The sequence below is a fragment of the Mustela putorius genome, unplaced genomic scaffold, assembly GCF_011764305.1.
Source record: "Mustela putorius furo isolate JIRA1106 unplaced genomic scaffold, ASM1176430v1.1 tig00003909_pilon_pilon_pilon, whole genome shotgun sequence".
Lineage (NCBI taxonomy): Eukaryota > Metazoa > Chordata > Mammalia > Carnivora > Mustelidae > Mustela > Mustela putorius.
The window spans coordinates 38,712,453-38,731,101 of record NW_025422057.1 but is presented as its reverse complement, the minus strand read 5'-3'; the positions used below and the strand labels follow the sequence as shown (position 1 = coordinate 38,731,101).

At 38.5% G+C, this 18,649-nt stretch overlaps 1 protein-coding gene across 1 annotated transcript; it reads left to right on the top strand.

Annotated features, from left to right (window-relative positions):
- The first annotated feature begins 4,118 nt into the window (after positions 1 to 4,118).
- Positions 4,119 to 5,075, top strand: LOC101679440 (olfactory receptor 6C74-like). The gene has a single exon (XM_004749764.3). It carries the CDS (start codon positions 4,122 to 4,124, stop codon positions 5,073 to 5,075), a length of 954 nt encoding a protein of 317 aa, XP_004749821.1. The 5' UTR covers positions 4,119 to 4,121.
- Positions 5,076 to 18,649: the final 13,574 nt, after the last annotated feature.

Genomic DNA, 18,649 nt, shown 5'->3' with positions numbered 1-18,649 from the left:
TGTATATGTATTATATACATGTTATGTATAATGTATGCCTATATACATGTTACACACACACACACACACACACACACACACACACACACACACACACACAAAATGTCCTCTTTACCCATTCATCCACTGATGGCTGTTTTCGTATATTGGCCACTGTGACTAATGCTGTGATAAATATGGTAGTGCAAATATCTTTCAATATCTTGTTTTTATTCTTTGGATATATGCTCAGAAGTAGAATTTCTGCATCATAAGGTAGTTCTATTTTTAAATTTTTGAGGAATCTCCATATTGTTTTCCATAGTGACTAAACCAATTTACAGAGAATGTGTTCAGTTAAAAGTGACTTACAAGACCAGTGTGATAATATGGAGCATTTTGAATTCTCATGCATTGCTATTGAGAGCCTAAATCCAATTTGGGAACTTGTTTTGCGATTTCTTACAGTGCTAAGACCTATTCTATAATTAATTCAGTACTTTTACTCCAAGCCATATACTCAAGAGAAATGAATGCTGTCTTCAAAAAGACTTATAGAAGAATATTCATAATGTATTCATAGTAGCCCTTAATTGGAAAGGACATAAATGTCCTTCAGTGAGAGAATGGAAAATGGTGATATACATAGATAACGACTTGCTACAAAACAATACAAAAGAATTAATCATTGGTTCATGTGACAGCATGGATAACTCTGAGGAATCCGAGGAAAACTAAAGCCAGACATATGCTGTGTTCCATTTAAATGAATTTCAGGGGCGCCTGGATGGCTCAGTGGGTTAAACATAAATGAATTTCAAGAGGTGGCAAAAGTAAATTTCGATGACAGAAATAAAAGTAGTTCTTTAGTTGTTTTCTCTTGGTGTGGGCTACTGACTAGGACAGGGCACAAGGACACTTGTGATGAGATGGGAATTTCTATGGTTTGGGTAGTGGTTACATAGACGTTTACATATGCAGAAAATTATCAACTTGTAATTAAAATTTATGCATTTTACAATGTATAAATTATACCTTATTAAAGAAAATACCAGGTTAAAAGGGAAAAAAAGCGAGCAAGGGCAATTGTACAACATTCTTTCTGATGCCTAAGCTTGTCTTTTTTGACATATGTAATTCAGGACTTTATAAATTTTGCAAATCTAGGGCACTCATGGCAAATAAACCTTTGAGGAGTTGTACAAAAGACTGCATAGGCTTCTGAGGATGGTGATAGTATGCTACAACATGCAGTAAAATGGTTATTCGGGTATGTTTCTGCTGAAATTTCTAATTTCCAAATATGAACAATTAAATGTCCTCTGGGACTCTGTTGTGATTTAAGTTTGTGTTCCCTTTTTTTTGGTACTCCTCTAATGAATCTTGACTATTGCAGAGGTTTGTCCTTTTGGGTTCTGTGTGTCCTCATGAGGGATGGTAAATAACTCTGTGGTAAATATATCATCAGGGCACTTGAATATATTCTCATTTATGACTTCAATGATCTGAAAGGTGGGAAACAACTAGTTGCTAAGAAAGTGACTAGCAACAGGGTCCAAAGGAAAGTAACGTTTGTTGTTTCTACTTCCTGACTCTCTTCTGTTTTTGGATGTACAACCCACCAGATTTGATGTTCATGATGGACTGTGTCATTGTATCCCATAGAATGGATATAAATTTGTTCAGGAATTTTAAATGGTTACATCAGCATATTCTTGTGCATATTTACAGCAGTTTCTATTGTCTTGGTCTAGGATTTATCATTCCAATGGCCATAGGGGGAAACTATGACTGTTAATCTTCCAGAGTTTAGAAATCTCTGTCTTCCATGAAAAAAATTAGCTTTAATAATCTCCTATTAATTTAAGACATAGGCATTCATTGATTTCTTTAAAAGTTCCCGAATAAGTACATCTCACCTCCCCTTCCATTAGCTTTGAAGAAAGATCCTGGTTTGTGGGAAGAAAAAAGCAGCACATTGTCAAAGAAGCGGTTTCCTGTGAGCTGTTTCTTGGTGAGTACTTGGCCATGGGAATAATTTGCAATCTAATAAGTCAAATATTTAAAGCAGAGACTAGTAATGTTTAAGTTTGTATTGTGGATCATGCATAGTTAATGTAATAGTTTTAACTAAGTCAAACAATTAAGTAAAATGCAATTCAATTATGGTGACTTACTAGAGCACTGATTTCCAACATATGCTTGAATCCCTTCCCAAAGATTACATGACAATTCATTCAGCTTCCAGCTAGGCACTGGCATTTTTAAAAAAAACAATTTTTATTTCTTTTCAGCGTAACAGTATTCATTGTTTTTGCACCACACCCAGTGCTCCATGCAATCCATGCCCTCCCTAATACCTGCCACCTGGCTCCCCCAACCTCCAAGCCCCCCGCCCCTTCAAAACCCTCAGATTGTTTTTCAGAGTCCATAGTCTCTCATGATTCACCTCCCTTTCCAATTTCCCTCAACTCCCTTCTCCTCTCTAACTCCCCATGTCCTCCATGTTATTTGTTATGCTCCACAAATAAGTGAAAACATATGATAATTGACTCTCTCTGCTTGACTTATTTCACTCAGCATCATCTCTTCCAGTCCTGTCCATGTTGCTACAAAAGTTGGGTATTCATCCTTTCTGATGGAGACATAATACTCTGTAGTGTATATAGACCACCACGTCTTCCTTATCCATTCATCCGTTGAAGGGCATCTTGGTTCTTTCCACAGTTTGGCGACCATGGCCATTGCTGCTATAAACATTGGGGTACAGATGGCCCTTTTTTTTCCCACTACATCTGTATCTTTGGGGTAGGCACTGGGATTTTTTAAAAAACAAATGTTCCTCGGGTGCCTGGGTGGCTCAGTTGGTTAGGCATCTGCCTTCAGCTCAGTCATGATCCCAGGGTGCAGGGATTGATGCCCGCTTAGGGTCCCTGCTCAGCAGGGATTCTTCTTCTCTCTCTCCCCCATGCTCTCTCTCACATAAATAAATCTTAAAAGAAAGAAAAAAAATGAATGTTCCTATTGTGATTGCAATGGGAATATATTTATAATTCCACCACATTGAAACTTTCCAGTGTAACAAAAATATTCCCAGAAAACAATGTTCAAAGGTGGTATGACTAATAGCAGAAGGAATATCAACTGTTCTGCCAGGTGTGTAGAGTGAGAGGGAAACTGATGCACATTTCAATGTTTTCTCACTGATTCTGAACAACCAAGTCATATAACCATCCCTCACTCCCATTTTCAGACATGGTTTCTTTAAACCCAAGGACTGGGTAGTTATGAAATATTGTGATAAACTAGATACCCTGCTCAGTCTTAAAGTTTTGGACAAAGAACTGAGGATGAGCCAACTGAGGAAAATAACTGGTTTGAAACATGCGAATAGGAAAACAGCTTCTTTCTCCACACTTTGTTTTTCCAGAGGGCTAAAGCCAGTGCATTGGAGGCCTTTATATATTGCATATAATACCTGAAGTATAAAAATTAACATTGTGACCCCATAAAAATATTCTCTGTGGGATGACAGCCTTCACTGTTATCTGTTGGGTTTATATGTTATTTGAAAATAATTTCTATTTTATAGTGTTTACCTTGTGGACTATTATTCAAATATATTATTATTCAGAAAAGTTAAGTTGCACATTCAAAATTATTTTAAAAAATGAACAGAATAAATGAAACAAGATGGGATTGGGAGGGAGACAAACCATAAGTGACTCTTAATCTCACAAAACAAACTGAGGGTTGCCGGGGGGAGGGGGTTTGGGAGAAGGGGGTGGGATTATGGACATTGGGGAGGGTATGTGCTTTGGTGAGTGTTGTGAAGTGTGTAAACCTGGTGATTCACAGACCTGTACCCCTGGGGATAAAAATATATGTTTATAAAAAATAAAAATTTAAAAAAAAAATGAACAATAAATGTTCAATTTTTACAATTTAATAATTGCAAATTTCAAAATAATTTGTAATATAACATTTAAATTATATAAAGTGATTCCTCATTCAGAATTGTAGCTACAAGTAGTATTTATTGTTTTTTAATAGTGGCCATCAATTAAATTTTTATTCTTTGGTGGTGACATTTTCTATTTGAAAGATCCAGCAGAGTTGATGATAGAGAAATGGAGATCACTATGGAGGTGAGGAATGAGACAACAATCCAAGAATTCATTCTGGAAGGGTTTCCTGCCATCCAGGCCCTAGGGAATGTCTTCTTCCTGATCCATCTGCTGGCATACCTGGCCTCTATCACAGGAAATGTGGTGATCATCACCATCACTTGGGTTGACCATCGGCTCTGGACACCAATGTATATTTTACTCAGCACGTTCTCCTTCTCTGAATGCTGTTTTATCACCTTAGTTATTCCTAAACTGCTGTCTATCTTCCTGTTGGGAAGGCAACCAATTTCCTTTACTGCTTGTCTCATACAAGCCTTTTCTTTTTTCTTTTTTGGGTCAATAATTTTCTTCCTCATGGCAGTGATGTCTCTGGATCGGTATGTGGCCATTTGCAAGCCTCTGCATTACCCGACCATCATGAACCCGAAGACTTGCTTCCTCCTGGTCACTGCCTGCTTGGCTTTGTCCTTCCCTCTCATCGCTGGGCTAGTAGTGAAGGTTTCCCAGTTGTCCTTCTGTGGCCCCCATGTCATCCCCCACTTTTTCTGTGACCTTGGCCCCCTGATTCATCTCTCCTGTTCTGACACCAGACCTACTGAAATGTTGACCTTAGTCCTCGCTTTGTTTGTCCTTATAACATCTCTTATCATAACCACCATTGCATACAGCAACATAGTAGTCACAGTCCTGCGACTCCCATCAGCCAAGGAGAAACAGAAAGCTTTCTCCACCTGCTCCTCTCACCTCATGGTTCTCTTTCTGATGTATGGCAGCTGTGTGTTTATATATGTGAAACCAAAGCAAACGAACAGGCTGGACTCCAATAGGGAGGCTGCCCTTGTGAACACAGTGGTGACCCCACTGCTCAACCCTGTCATCTACACTCTGCGGAACAAGCAGGTCCATCGGGCTCTGAGGGAGGCTCTATTGAGGTTGAGGTTACAGAAACAGAGCTTTGGAGGGTAAGTGGATCTTCTTGGTCTTCTAGTTCAATTTCCCACAATTGAAGAAATATTTTCTATAGAATTCTACATATTAGGATCTACAGGATCAGGATTCTACAGGATCAGGTAATCCTGCTTATGCTAATTTTCATCTGGCTGGTACAATATTACTTTATAATACAATACTTTTCACTATCTGAAAATTCCTCTTAGTTCTTTATATCATGCTGAAATACATCTTCCTTGATTTTTCTACTCAGTGGTCTTTCATTTCAGTTCATACAACATTTATGGAGAGCCCAGTATACATAAATCACATAATACAAAGTCTTTAGGAATAAAAAAGTTGTCAATCTGATAATAATGATTACTATTCATGGTACATGCTCATGCTTGAGTTTTCTGATACTAAGAAAGGATAGAAACCATTACCATTTTATGTATTCAGGGTTTGAAATTTTAGAAGCAAATTGTTCTGAAATTACATAAAGTCATAATATTATAGCCTAATTAAAATTAATGTTATTTCATTAATTGGATCTTTTATGTAAATGAACCAACAGTAAGCTGGTTTGTTGTGAACACAAACTGGCCATTAGGGCCAGTTGTCTTCAGGTGGAAGCTGCTTCCTCCATGAACCTACAAATACAATAACTGACCCAATTTTAATCCTGGTTCTCTCTTTGGGTCTATTGGTTTTAGAGGTGTAAATAGCTCAGTGTAACTCCAGGTGGTTAGGATGTATCTAATATTATCAACAAAATTGTTTTTAACTCTTTCTTAAAATAGAAATAAAAGGCAAAATTTTAAAAAGTTTTAAAAAGATTTTATTTATTTATTTGAGAAAGAGAGACAGAAATAGTGAGAGAGAGCATGAGTCAGAAGGGGAGGGAGAAGTAGGCTCTCCACCAAGTAGGTATCCCAATGTGGGACTTGATCCCTGAATGCTGGGATCATGACCTGAGCTGAAGGCAGATGCTTAGCTGACTGAGCCACCCAGGCATCCCAGAACTTTTAGATTTGTTCCAGTTTATTACCCTGTAATTGATGTTGCCAAGCCTTGACCCCTATAAGTTGCTGAAAGGTAGGTGACCCCACTACCAGATTTTCTCCCTACATGGAAGAGATGTTTTCTCCTAATGTAACTTTGGGTGTGGGAGCTGCTGCTGTCAGGTTAAGCTAAATTATGGTTGACCCTGTATGCAGCAAAAGCTAACAAAACTCATAATTAGGAAAGTTTAAAAGGAAAATGAGTGTAATTGATAATTTTTAAAAAATGGATTAAAATTGGATCAGTTATTGTATTTGTAGGTTCATGGAGGAAGCAGCTTCCACCTGAAGACAACTGGCCCTAATGAAAAATGGTTCCTGTCACATCCCACATGGCATTTGCATACTATGCATTTGATTTTCACTATGTCTGATTTGAGCACATACACTCCTTCCTGCTTGATTTGAGAATTACCTATATGCAAGGCATAATCTGATTAGGAAGAATTTTAGACTGTCAAAAAATATTGGCAGATTTAGATTTTTTTTTTCTTGCCTGGGAATGGTTTGATTATAAAGTGTCCTTGGGATTATGCTCTTCCAAGGACAACTGTGTCTTTGTCCCTTCTTTCTCCAAAGAAGTATTTACTTTTTTTTTTTTTAAGATTTTATTTATTTATTTGACAGACAGAGATCATAAGTAGGCAGAGAGGCAGGCAGAGAGAGAGCAGAGGAAGCAGGCTCCCTGTGGAGCAGAGAGCCCGATGCAGAACTCGATCCCAGGATTCTGGGATCATGACCTGAGCCGAAGGCAGAGGCTTTAACCCACTCAGCCACCCAGGTGCCCCCAAAGAAGTAATTTCTGAGCCTAATCTAAAAGCAGGAATTCCCGTGGTTTCTGGTTTCTATGCATTAGATGAAATAGCCACCTCTGCCAATTTTCACAGCCTGGCCTCATGAACCAGACTAGTGGAGGAGATGAACCTCACCTATCAGCCCAGCGAGATTCTGGGTACTTCTTGAACCTTTGTGCTCATCCAAACCACTATCTTTGTTTCTAGTATGCCCCAGGAGACTAAGGTATGCCAAATCCTGTTGGTCCCTGTAACAGGTAGGATAGAAACTAGTCTTTCTAGCAGAAGCTAGAAAAGTGGGGAATGCTGGATGCGTGGTCCAATTCCTTCTCTCCTCAGTGAGAAGCTGAGAGAGTGAATCCTCTACTCACTGTTCGCTTAGTTGGGTAGAGGCCCTGTGGGAAATGGCTACACTCTCATTCAGACCACACTCTTTTAAAACTGTTGCTTTACTGTCTGTCATCCTCAAAGGCCTAATGAAAGCTGGGGGCCATAGGATCTCAGAGACAGGCAGGTTAGTTGGAGACTTGGTTCTGTCTCTGGAGCAAGCCAGGGAGAGAAGGAGTTACAGAAAGTGGCCACTGGCTTATTCAGACTCCTAGAAAGTAGTGACTTCCTGTCTGTCAGTTCCCAGATGCTGGCTAGTTATAAGCCCAACCGTCAAGGTAGCAGCTGGTCAAGTTGAAGCTTTAGATGTATAGTCTAATCTCTTCTATGGAGAAACTGAGAGCTGGCTATTTTTGCCTTTTCTTTCATTTTTTTAAGTTCTGTGCTTAAGGTGGGGCTTGAACTCACTACCTGGAGATCAAGACCCACATGCTTTACCAATGAGCTAGCCAGGCTAAAATGTTCTCATTTCAAAGCTGTTATACAAATGGAATCATATGATATATAACCTTTTGAATCTTTTTCTTAACTCTACATGATTCCCTTGAGATTCATCTGAACTTTTGTACACGCCAATATTACATTCCTTTTTATTGCTGAATAGTAGGCAATGGTATGGATGGTATGATGTGTTTATTCACCTGTTAAAGGACATATGGGCTGATTTCAGTTTTTGGCTTTTACCAGTAAAGCTTCCATAAACATTCATGTTTGTGTACAGGTTTTTGTGTGAACACACGTTTTCATTTCTTTGGGATAAGCACCAAAATGTGCAATTGCTGGGCTGTATGATAGTTGCATGTTTAGTTTTAAAGAAACTGTCAAATAATTTTTGAGAGTGCTTGTACCAATTTATATTCCCACTAGCAGTGTGTATAGTTGGACCAGTTTCTCTGCATCCCCCAAAATATTTGGTCTTATCACTATGTTTTCAGCCACTCTGTAAAGTGTGTACTAGCATTTTGTTGTTGTTTTGATTTGTATTTCCCTGATGACTGATGATGTTGAATGTCTTTCACTTGCTTAAATGGCATTTGTATACCTTTTAGGTAAAATGTCTGTTTATGTCCTTTGCCCATATTCTTATTGGTTTACTATTATTATTAATATTTTTACTGTTGAGTTTTAAGAGGTCTTTATATATTCCAGATATAAGTCTTTTGTCAGAAATGTGGATTGCAAATATTTTTCCCCAGTCTGTAGCCCGTCTTTTTATCCTCTTTTCATATACGTTCGCAGAACAAAAGTTTTTAAAATTTTGATGTGGTCTAATTTCCAATTTTTCCTTTTATGGATCATACTTTTGGTGTCAAGTCTAAGAAGTCTTTTCCTAGCCCAGATCCTGCAGATTTCCTTTTTTTTCCCTAGAAATTGCTAATAGTTTTGTATTTTATGTTTATCTGGGACCCATTTTGAGTTAGTTTTTGTTGTTTGTTTTGTTTTAAGTTGTCAGACTTAGATTGAGGTTTTCTTTCGTTCTCCTTCTCTCTCTCCCTCTCTTTATTTTTGTATGTGGGTGTCCAATTGCTCTAGCACCATTTCTTTCGAGTTACTGCAGGTGGTAATGTTTTTTTAATTTAGGTTTCCACAGGTTTATAGTTAGTATATAAAAATGTGATTTTGGGGGTGTTGAATTTGTAACCTTTGACCATACTGAAATCACTTATTAATTTAGGACTACTTTTGTAGTTTGTTTGGGGTTTTCTAAATTTTTATATCATCTGCCAATAGGGATGGTTTTATATCTTCCTTTCCAATCTGCATGCATTTTATTTATTTTTCTTGCCTTATTGCAGAGGCTAAACTTCTAGAGTTGTCTTGTTCTTTATCTTAGAGGGGAAACACTCAGTCATTTGGCATTAAGTATGATGTTATCTCTAAGAAAACTTACCTCTGAGTCTTTTGTAGATACACTTTATCAAGTTGAGGTAGTTCCCCTATACTCCTAGCTTACTGAGAGTTCATTTTTATTTTTTATCATGAATGGGTAGGGGAGATAAAATCCCTGCTCAACCACTAGAAGGAGGTATGACTTTTCTGTTGGTGTTTGTCTGGAGTAATGTTGGTATTGACAAAAATTCTGTTACTAGGTCATTCTTCTCCCAGTTTTTTGGTCAGGGGAAACAGGGTCCCCCTGCCCCCATTTTGGAGCTATTTTTAAAAATCTGGTGGTTCTGAGTTGGACCCTCCCACAGTACCCTTTCTGGGGTATTTGAAGGGCGATAAGGGCCAGATGGCTCGACAGGCAAATTCTACCAAACATTTAGGGAAGAGTTATACATATCCTTCTCAAAATATTCCACAAAAAAGAAGGAAAACATATAAATTCATTCCATGAGGCCAACATTACCCTGACACCAAAACTAGACAAAGACTCCATTAAAAAAGAGAACTATAGGCCAATATCCTCTATGAACATAGATGTAAAAATACTGTGTCAGCTAACTGAGCATCATAAAAATAATTCTTAATAAGATACTGCAAACTAAATCCAATAGTACTTTAAAAGAAGCATTCACCATTATCAAGTGGCAATTATTCTGGGGCTGAAAGGGTGGCACAATATTCAAAAATCAATCAACGTGATGCACCAAATTAGTAAAAGAAAGGATAAGAATTATATGATCCTCTCAACAGATGCAGAAAAAGCATTTGACAAAGTACAACATCCATTTTTGATAAAAACTCTCAAGATGTTGGTTTAGAAGGGAATATACATCAGCATTAGAGAGGTCATATATAAAAAACCAACAGCTAATATCATTCTCAATGAAGAAAAAATAACAGATTTTCCTCTATGGTCAGGAACAAGACAAGCATGCCCATTCTCACTACTGTTACTTAACATAGTACTGGAAGTCCTCAGCAATCAGACAACAAAAAGAAATAAAAGGCATCCAATTGACAAGAAAGCCAAACTGTCACTATTTGCAAGTGACATGATATTCTATACAGAAAACCCAAAGACCCCCTACCCCCAAAATTGTTAGAACTGATACACAAATTCAGTCAAGTCACAGAATACAAAATCAATGTACAGAAATCTGTGGCATTTCTAGACACCAATAATAAGCAGCAGAAAGAGATATCAAGGAATCAATCCCATTTACAGCTTTGTCAAAAACAATACGATACCTAGGAATAATCCTAACCAAAGAAGTGAAAGACATGTACTCTGAAAACTACAAAACACTGATGAAAGAAATTGAAGAAGATACAAAGAAATGGAAAGACATTCCATGCTCATGAATCCGAAGAATATTCTTAAAATGTCTATATTACCCAAAGCAATCTACCCATTAAATGCAATCCCTATCAAAATACCAACAGCATTTTTCACAGAGCTAGAACAAATAATCCTAAAATTTGTATGGAAACACAAAAGACCCCAAATGGCCAAAGCAATCATGAAAATGCAAAGCAAAGCTGGAGCCATCACAATTCCAGACTTTGAAACCTATTACAAAGCTGTAGTGATTAAAACAGTGTGGTACTGGCACAAAAGTAGAGACCTAGATGAAGGGAACAGAATAGAAAAACCCAGAAAAGAACCCACAGCTATATGGTCGATCAATCTTCAACAAAGCAGGAAAGAATATCCAAAGGGAAAAGACAGTCCCTTCAACAAAAGGTGTTGGAAAGATTGGGCAGCAACATGAAAAGAATGAAACTGGACTTTATTTCACCATACACAAAAATAAATTCAAAATGGTTGAAAAACCTAAATATGAGACAAAAAGACAACACAATCCCAGGAGAACATAGGGAGTACCCTCTTAGACATTGACCATAGCAATTTCTTTCTAGATATGTCTCTGTGGCAAGGGAAAAAAAAGCAAAAACAAAAAACAAAGAAAACAAACAAACAAACAAAAACAGAGGAAAAAATCCTAGGTATTGGTGAACCAAGAAGGCACTATGCAAGAAAGAGAAACTATAGGCGAAGGATAATTTGAAGCAAATCTTGGAGCCAGCTCACCATTGCTTATGCTAGATGCAGTGTAGACTTACTTTAGTCCATCTCTTTGACTTTCCACTTTGTAAGCCTTTCCATCAAACTATGTAGAGTCCCTCTCCTCCCACCTTCTCACCATGAACTTGGCACTGGGACTCACTTAGGTGTGACACTCAGGTATTTCTGCACCATGCAGCTAGCACTGAATAAAATTAAAACCCCATGCAAATGAGCCTTTAGCTGAGCATTAAAATGTATAGTCTCACATTACTGTCACTTCTGTAACTCATCTACCATTATTCTTTATTTTCCCTCACTTCAACTGAGAATATGACCATGAGTTCCAGGTTTGGCCTATACTGAAAGCACAGTGGTAGAAGGACAAATGTTATAAAAATGATTTAGTCTATTTGTGCGAAGGTAGGACTCATATAGATGCTTCTGAAAGTTTCTATAATATTTGTGTTAACTTTGATGTAACATCAACTCTGATGAGGGAAAATTCAGGCAGAACAAATTTTCAGCTACCACATGCTTCAGGGTTGCCTACAATACACTTTGGAGTTTACTCCCCCTCTCTGGCTTTCAAGGGAAGCCAGACCATGGAATAGTGGCTCACTCCTGCCATAGAAGCCCAGCAGAGATACCGAAGAGAAGAAGAACTTCTTCAAGTCAGTGGTTGCTATGGACACAGATTCTCCACATCTCTTCCTTTTCTGCATCTAGGAAAAACCTCTTATTTTATTTTATTTTATTTTTTCAGTGTTCCAAGATTAATTTTTTATGCACCACACCTAGTGCACTATGTGCCCTTCTTAATGCCCACGACAAGGCTCACCTTCGGCCCACTCCCCTCCCCTGGAAAACCCTCAGTTTGTTTCTCAGAGTTCACAGGCTCCCCCTCTAATTTCCCCCAATTTTACTTTTCCTTTCCTTTTCCTAATGTCCTCCCTTATGCTCCACAAGTGAAACCGTATGATAATTGACTTTCTCTGCTTGACTTATTTCATTCAGCGTACTCTCCTCCAGTCCTGTCCATGTTCATACAAAAGTTGAGTATTCATCCTTTCTGATGGAGGCATAATACTCCATTGTATATATGGGTCATATCTTCTTTACCCATTCTTCTATTGAAGGGAATCTTTGTTCTTTCCAGTTTGGCAATTGTGGCCATTGCTGTTATGAACATTGGTATACAGATGGCCCTTCTTCTCACTACATCTGTACCTTTGGGGTAAATTCCCAGTAGTGCAATTGCACGGTCATAGGGTAGCTCTATTTTCAATTTCTTAAGGAATCTCCACACTGTTTTCCAAAGTGGCTGTGCCAACTTGCATCCCCACCAACAGTGTAAGAGGGTTCCCCTTTCTCCACATCCTCTCCAACACTTGTTTACTGTCTTGTTAATTTTGCCCATTCTAACTGGTGTAAGGTGGTATCTCAATGTGGATTTGAATTGAATCTCCCTGCTGGCTAATGATGATGAACATTTTTTAATGTGTCTGTTAGCCATTTGCATATCTTCTTTGGAGAAGTGTCTGTTCATGTTTTCTGTCCATTTTTTGACATGATTATCTGTTTTTTGAGTATCGAGTTTGAGTTCTTTATAGATTTTGGTTATCAGCCCTTTGTCTGTACTGTCATTTGCAAATATCTTCTCCCATTCCGTGGGTTGCCTCTTTGTTTTGTTCACTGTTTCCTTTGCTGCAAAGATTTATTTACCTTATTTAGAGAGAAAGAGTGTGCATGCATGAAAGCAGAGGGAGAGAGAAGCAGATTCCCTGCTGAGCACAGAACCAAATTCAGTTCTATCTCAGAACCCTGACATCCTGACCTGAGCTACCTGAGCTGAAATCAAGAGTCAATCAATGGACCCACCCACCAGGCACCCTCAGGGTATTTTATTTTAAGGAGGAAAGACCTGGGGCACCTGGGTGGTTCAGTGGATTAAGCTTCTGCCTTTGGCTTGGGTCATGGTCTCATGGTCTCATGGGATTGAGCCCTACATCAGGCTCTCTACTCAGTGGGGAGCCTTCTTTGCCCCCTCTCTCTCTGCCTGCCTCTCTGCCTACTTGTGAGCTCTCTCTCTCTATGTCAAATAAATAAATAAAATCTTAAAAAAATACAGAGGAAAGACCTGAAGTAAGGGATTATTCCACTTTGATGGAGAAAGTCCTTAATGAACTCCTTGAAATCAAAGTTATTTTGGACTGAAAGGCATTTTTTTGTGAAAGACATTCCTCATATGGAAGCCCATGAAAACTGATCTGAGGCTGGATTCACAGAAGAAACTTCATAGTCTTACTATGTATACAAAATGCAAAGAAGATGTGAATTCTGGGGCAGTTAACTAGGTAGTAGAAAAAAACTCAATGTCTTAGATGAATCACCCCAGAAGCAGACCCAGAGGCAAGAATTTGAAGACATGTAATTTATTGGAGAGTTGGTGCCAGGGAAGACCAATAGGCAGGACAGAAAATTGTAGTTAAAAGAATTGTGCATTACCAAGCCAGTTACCCTTCTGGGAACTTGAAGCCCAGTCTCACTGTGGAATTCTGAGTGTAGTGTAGAATACTCTTCACAGCTTTTCAAACCCAGAAGAAGATGGAGTGTATATATAGCAATTCTGCCCCAGTTGGGTTTTACAGTATAGCTGAGGTTCAAGGGGGAGCCAATGACCAAGAAAGAATTTTTGAGACATCTTTGGTGCAAAATGGCAGTTTATTAAAGCACAGGGACAAGGCCCCTGGGCAGAAAAAGCTGCTGCACAAGGATTTTGAGGGGTGGCTGATTATATACTGTGGGGTTGGGGGAAGCAAGGAAAAAGGGAGGTTTCCAAAGAACTCTCATATGCTAAAGAGGACCTGCAAGATACCAGAGGTGTTCGCATTGCCAAGTTAAAGTTGTTTTTCCTCTAGTAAGGCATTAACAATAAGATAGTTGGGAGCTTCCTAGAGAAACATTATACTCTGCCCACTTTAAGTATCTTTCAATGGCTGCAGGTTATAAGGACATTTAATTATATCTACATTTCCTTCTGGAAGCTAGGTTATTGATAGGAATGCTTTTTTCTTGTAGATTGCTAAGACATTTGTAAACCGAGGGAGACTCAGGTCTTGCAGGATTGTGATCCCTACAAGCTAATTATTTGTTTTTCCTTTAGGGCAGCTGGGAGTGCCTGAGGAATGTCACATATATCCCACGGAGGGTGGGTGTTGCAGAGTGTCAGCTTCTGCTTTGTTCTCAGCTTGCCTGTTGTTCCCTCATCACACCCATCATTCACTGAGGATTCCTTCTGGGAGCGTAACTTTTCAAGCACTTATTGCTTGCCTCGTGCATCAAAAAATGTGCTCCCAGGCCCAGAAAATACTGCTCTAGCACAGTTTGCAGGAATTTGCAGTAAACACTCTACAGGTTGCCGGTCAAGTTGAATACCAAAGTAATATTGGTGGGGTCTAGCAGTGTCTTTCTTAATCCAAGTACACTAATTAGATTTACTTTTATATCATCTTAAGTTCACCCTGTCCTATTACTTATTCTTTACTATAGTGGTTCATCATTTTTAAAGTAAAAAACCTGACTCACAGCAGAGGGGTAAGTGTGTGAACTGTAGGCCCTGCTGTGGCCATTGGTCCCAGTGATGTAAGAAAACATGGTAGGTTTCATCAACTACAGACAAGGAAGAATTCTTGAGACATCAAGAGGTGGTTTTCTTAAATCATGGGCATGGACCTAAGGGCACAAAGAGCTCCACTGGGGTTAGGAGTGGCCCATTATATACTTTAAAGCTGGGAGAGGGTTAGAGATAGTGTAAGTAAGTCTCTAAGGAATTTGAAAAGCAAGGTTTCCAGGACCTTGACTGGGCTATTATTGGGAAAAAATAATTTACTACTGTCTAATAAAACCTTAGTCATGATGTGGAAAATCAGACCAGCAGGAGACCAAGTGACACTTGGAGAAGTAGGAGAACTTGGATTTATTTTACACCTGCAGACCTATATGAGCATGTGCTTGAAGTTCTGGGCCCTGGACAATGGGGTTATAGGGCTTTTATAAGGAAATGGAGGCAGTCAGGTTCCAAGGGCTATACTGACTGCTGGTAGGTGGTTTTAAACTGGAGGAGTGGGGGCTGCTTTAGGCAGAAACAGTAGTGCAGGGAGCCTGAGGAGGGAGGCCTTTTTACAGAAGCAGAAATGGCTGGTTATCTCTTGCTTTCAGTAGGGCTTCTGGTTATCTCTTGCTTTCAGTAGGGTTTCTGGTTATCTCTTGCTTTCAGTAGGGCTTCTAGCTTATTGTTAGCACCCTTCCGTCTTCTGGGGCCTCCTGGTCTGGGCTTGCTCTGCGTAATTTTCCTCTTCAATGAGACCCTTCAGATGTATATTTGTGGGTCATATGCTTGGGGGATGATTGTCAACATGGATCTTTGGAGGTAGAGAAAAAGGAAGTTTCCAAAGTAATTTTTAATGTGTTAAAGTAGACTTACAGGATACTGGGCATTGGGCTAGATTCCCTTTTGCCCTTAGCAAAGTACTAATATTGAGGCAGTTGAGTTCCTAGAGGAACATCACTCTGCCCTTTTCAAGGATTTATCAGTGGGCTACAGGTAGTCAGGAAATTTAATTTTTCTTTTGCTATTTCCCCCCCACATTATGAAGTCCAAATAAATATTCCATTATCTTCCTTATGTTCATTCATTTAGCATGTTTTTCTTCACCCTTTGCCAAATGATTGCTAGTTTCATTTGCTTGCCCTCTAAGGTAACATAGACCTTCATACCTGAGTGGTCTTAGCCTCTCATTACTGTGCCCTTAACAGATCATGGATATGACTGCTGTTAATTTCCAAAGTTGTTACCATGGAAGCAGTAAGAAGTACCATGGTGTTAATGAGGGAGCAGAAGACAAGCTGAGGACAGAGCACAGGCTGATACCCTGTACTTCCCCCAGCCCCACCCCAGGTAGAATATTATTATAAGTAAAATAAGCCAAACATGGTAAGGCAAATGCTGCATGATCTCATTTATATGTGGAATCTAATCAAACACAGAGAAGCAGAGAGTAGAATAGTGGTTGTCAAGGGCTGGAAGGAAGGGGAAATAGGAAGGTATTGATCAAATTTCAGTTATGCGTTAATGAATGAGTTCTGGAGATCTATATAACATATGGCCTAGGGTTAACAATATTTTATTGCCTATTTAAAATTTTGCTAATAGGGTGCATAAATTAAGTGCTTTTACTTATCATGTTAGGGCAAAAAAATCCACAACAAAGATTATAGGAAGAAATAGTTGAAGGTGATAGATAAGTTAATGGCATTGATAGTGATGATGGCTTCAAGGGTGTGTACTTCACTCCAAATATTCAAGTTGTATGCACTAAATATGTATATGTCAATCATACTTCATTGAAATTTTTTTGAAGCTTTTATTTATTTATTTGACAGAGATCACAAGTAGGCAGAGAGGAAGACAGAGAGAGGGGGAATCAGGCTCCCAGCTGAGCAGAGAGCCGGGTGCAGGGCTTGATCCCAGGACCCTGAGATCATGACCTAAGCTGAAGGCAGAGGCTTTAACCCACTGAGCCACCCAGGTGCCCCCATACTTCATTGAAGTATTTTAAAATCATGTAACTTTAACATTCAATTAACTTAAGGGATTTATCTCAATAAATGTTTTAAAGTACCAGAATCTAGTGCATTAATCTCCACATTGGGGTTTGTTCTTCACTGGGTACCATCTAAGGCTGGCAACTATCAGCCTGGATTTATAGACTCAGTTTTAGATTTCTGGTTTTCATTTTTCTATTGGTCAGTTCACACAACCAGTATAACCTTTCTCAAGGTAATATAAATGCATTTAATTAGTTTGAGTATGATAAATTATCCAATGGTTACTAAAATGTTGGGAGGTTCACATTCTTTTCCGTAGTTTGACCATAATTCCCTGATTTATTCCTACATTACTGAACCTCAACCACTTCCATACACTCTTCAGTTGTTCAACTCTCAGAGCAGAACATTATTTCCATGTTCCTGCAGCATCTTGATGTTATGTCCGTAAGTATTTTCAAGGGGACCCTAGAGATCATCTGGCTCAATCTCCATATTTTATGCAGAAGGTCAGTGACTTTTGTGTTTTCGGAAGTTGATCAGTTAGTTGAAGACAACACCAGGTTTGTCTAGTGCAAATGATTCAGAGTCTACTGTGGTAGACCATTCCCACTGGCACTTCCCTAAACCATCATTCGTCCTTCCAATTCCTGTAACAGGGTCTGTAGCCACTTTCCTACTCTGATCTTGGCTTTTCCAAATTTGTTGATGCAATGTGTATAGCTAATCATCTGTGATTTTTTTTAGGTCATGTTGATACTTCTTCAATGTCAGTTAGGTGAAATCTGGACTTTATAATAGGACCATGAAGACAAGAAGGATCTAATTATGTTTCACAAAATGTATTTGAGACTACCTAACCTCAGGTTTTGGCTAAAAGCCAACAAAATAAAAAATTGTGTTAAACATTTAAAAAAATTTTCTTCAGTGTTTACTTATATTCCAGTTAGTTAACATACAATATAATATTATTTTCAGGTGCACAATTTAGTGACTCAGCACTTACAGACAACACCCTGTGCTCATCGCAATAAGTGACTCTTAATCTCCATCACCTTTTTCATGCACCCCCTGGTAACCATCAGTTTTGTCCTTATAGTCAAGACTCTGTGTCTTGGTTTGCCTTTATCTTTTCTGCTATGATCATTTGTTTTGTTTCTAAATTCTACATATTAGGAAATCACATGGTATATTCTCTGACTTATCTGGTGTGGTATAGTACTTTCCAGCTTTATCCATGTCATTGCAAATGGCATGATTTCATTCTTTTTTATAGCTGAGTAAATTTCCTTTATTTATAAATACCACATCTTCTTTATCCATTCATCAGTCAATGTATAATTGGCTCTTTCCATAACTGGCTGTTGTAGGTAATGCTGCTATAAACATCAGGGTGCATGTGTCTTCAGATTACTATTTTGTATTCTTTGGATAATTACCTAGTTGTGCAATTGCTGGATGGTAGGGTAGATGCTCTGGTTTGCATCCCACCAACAATGTAAGAAGGTTCAATTCTCTCCACATCTCCCCAATGCCATGTGTTTCTTCTGTTGTTAACTTTTTTTTTTTAACTAACATCTTTTGTTTGTTTTTTATTCAATTTTTAAATTTTGATTCAATTTAGGTAACATATATTATTAGTTTCAGGGGTAGAATTTAGTGATTCATCAGTTGCATATAACACCCATTTTATACTAGTTATATCAAGTGCTTCTTCAATGCTTATCACTTAATTACCTCATCCCCCTACCCACCACCCCTCCATCAATCTTCAGTTGTTTTCCTATAGTTAAGGGTCTTTTA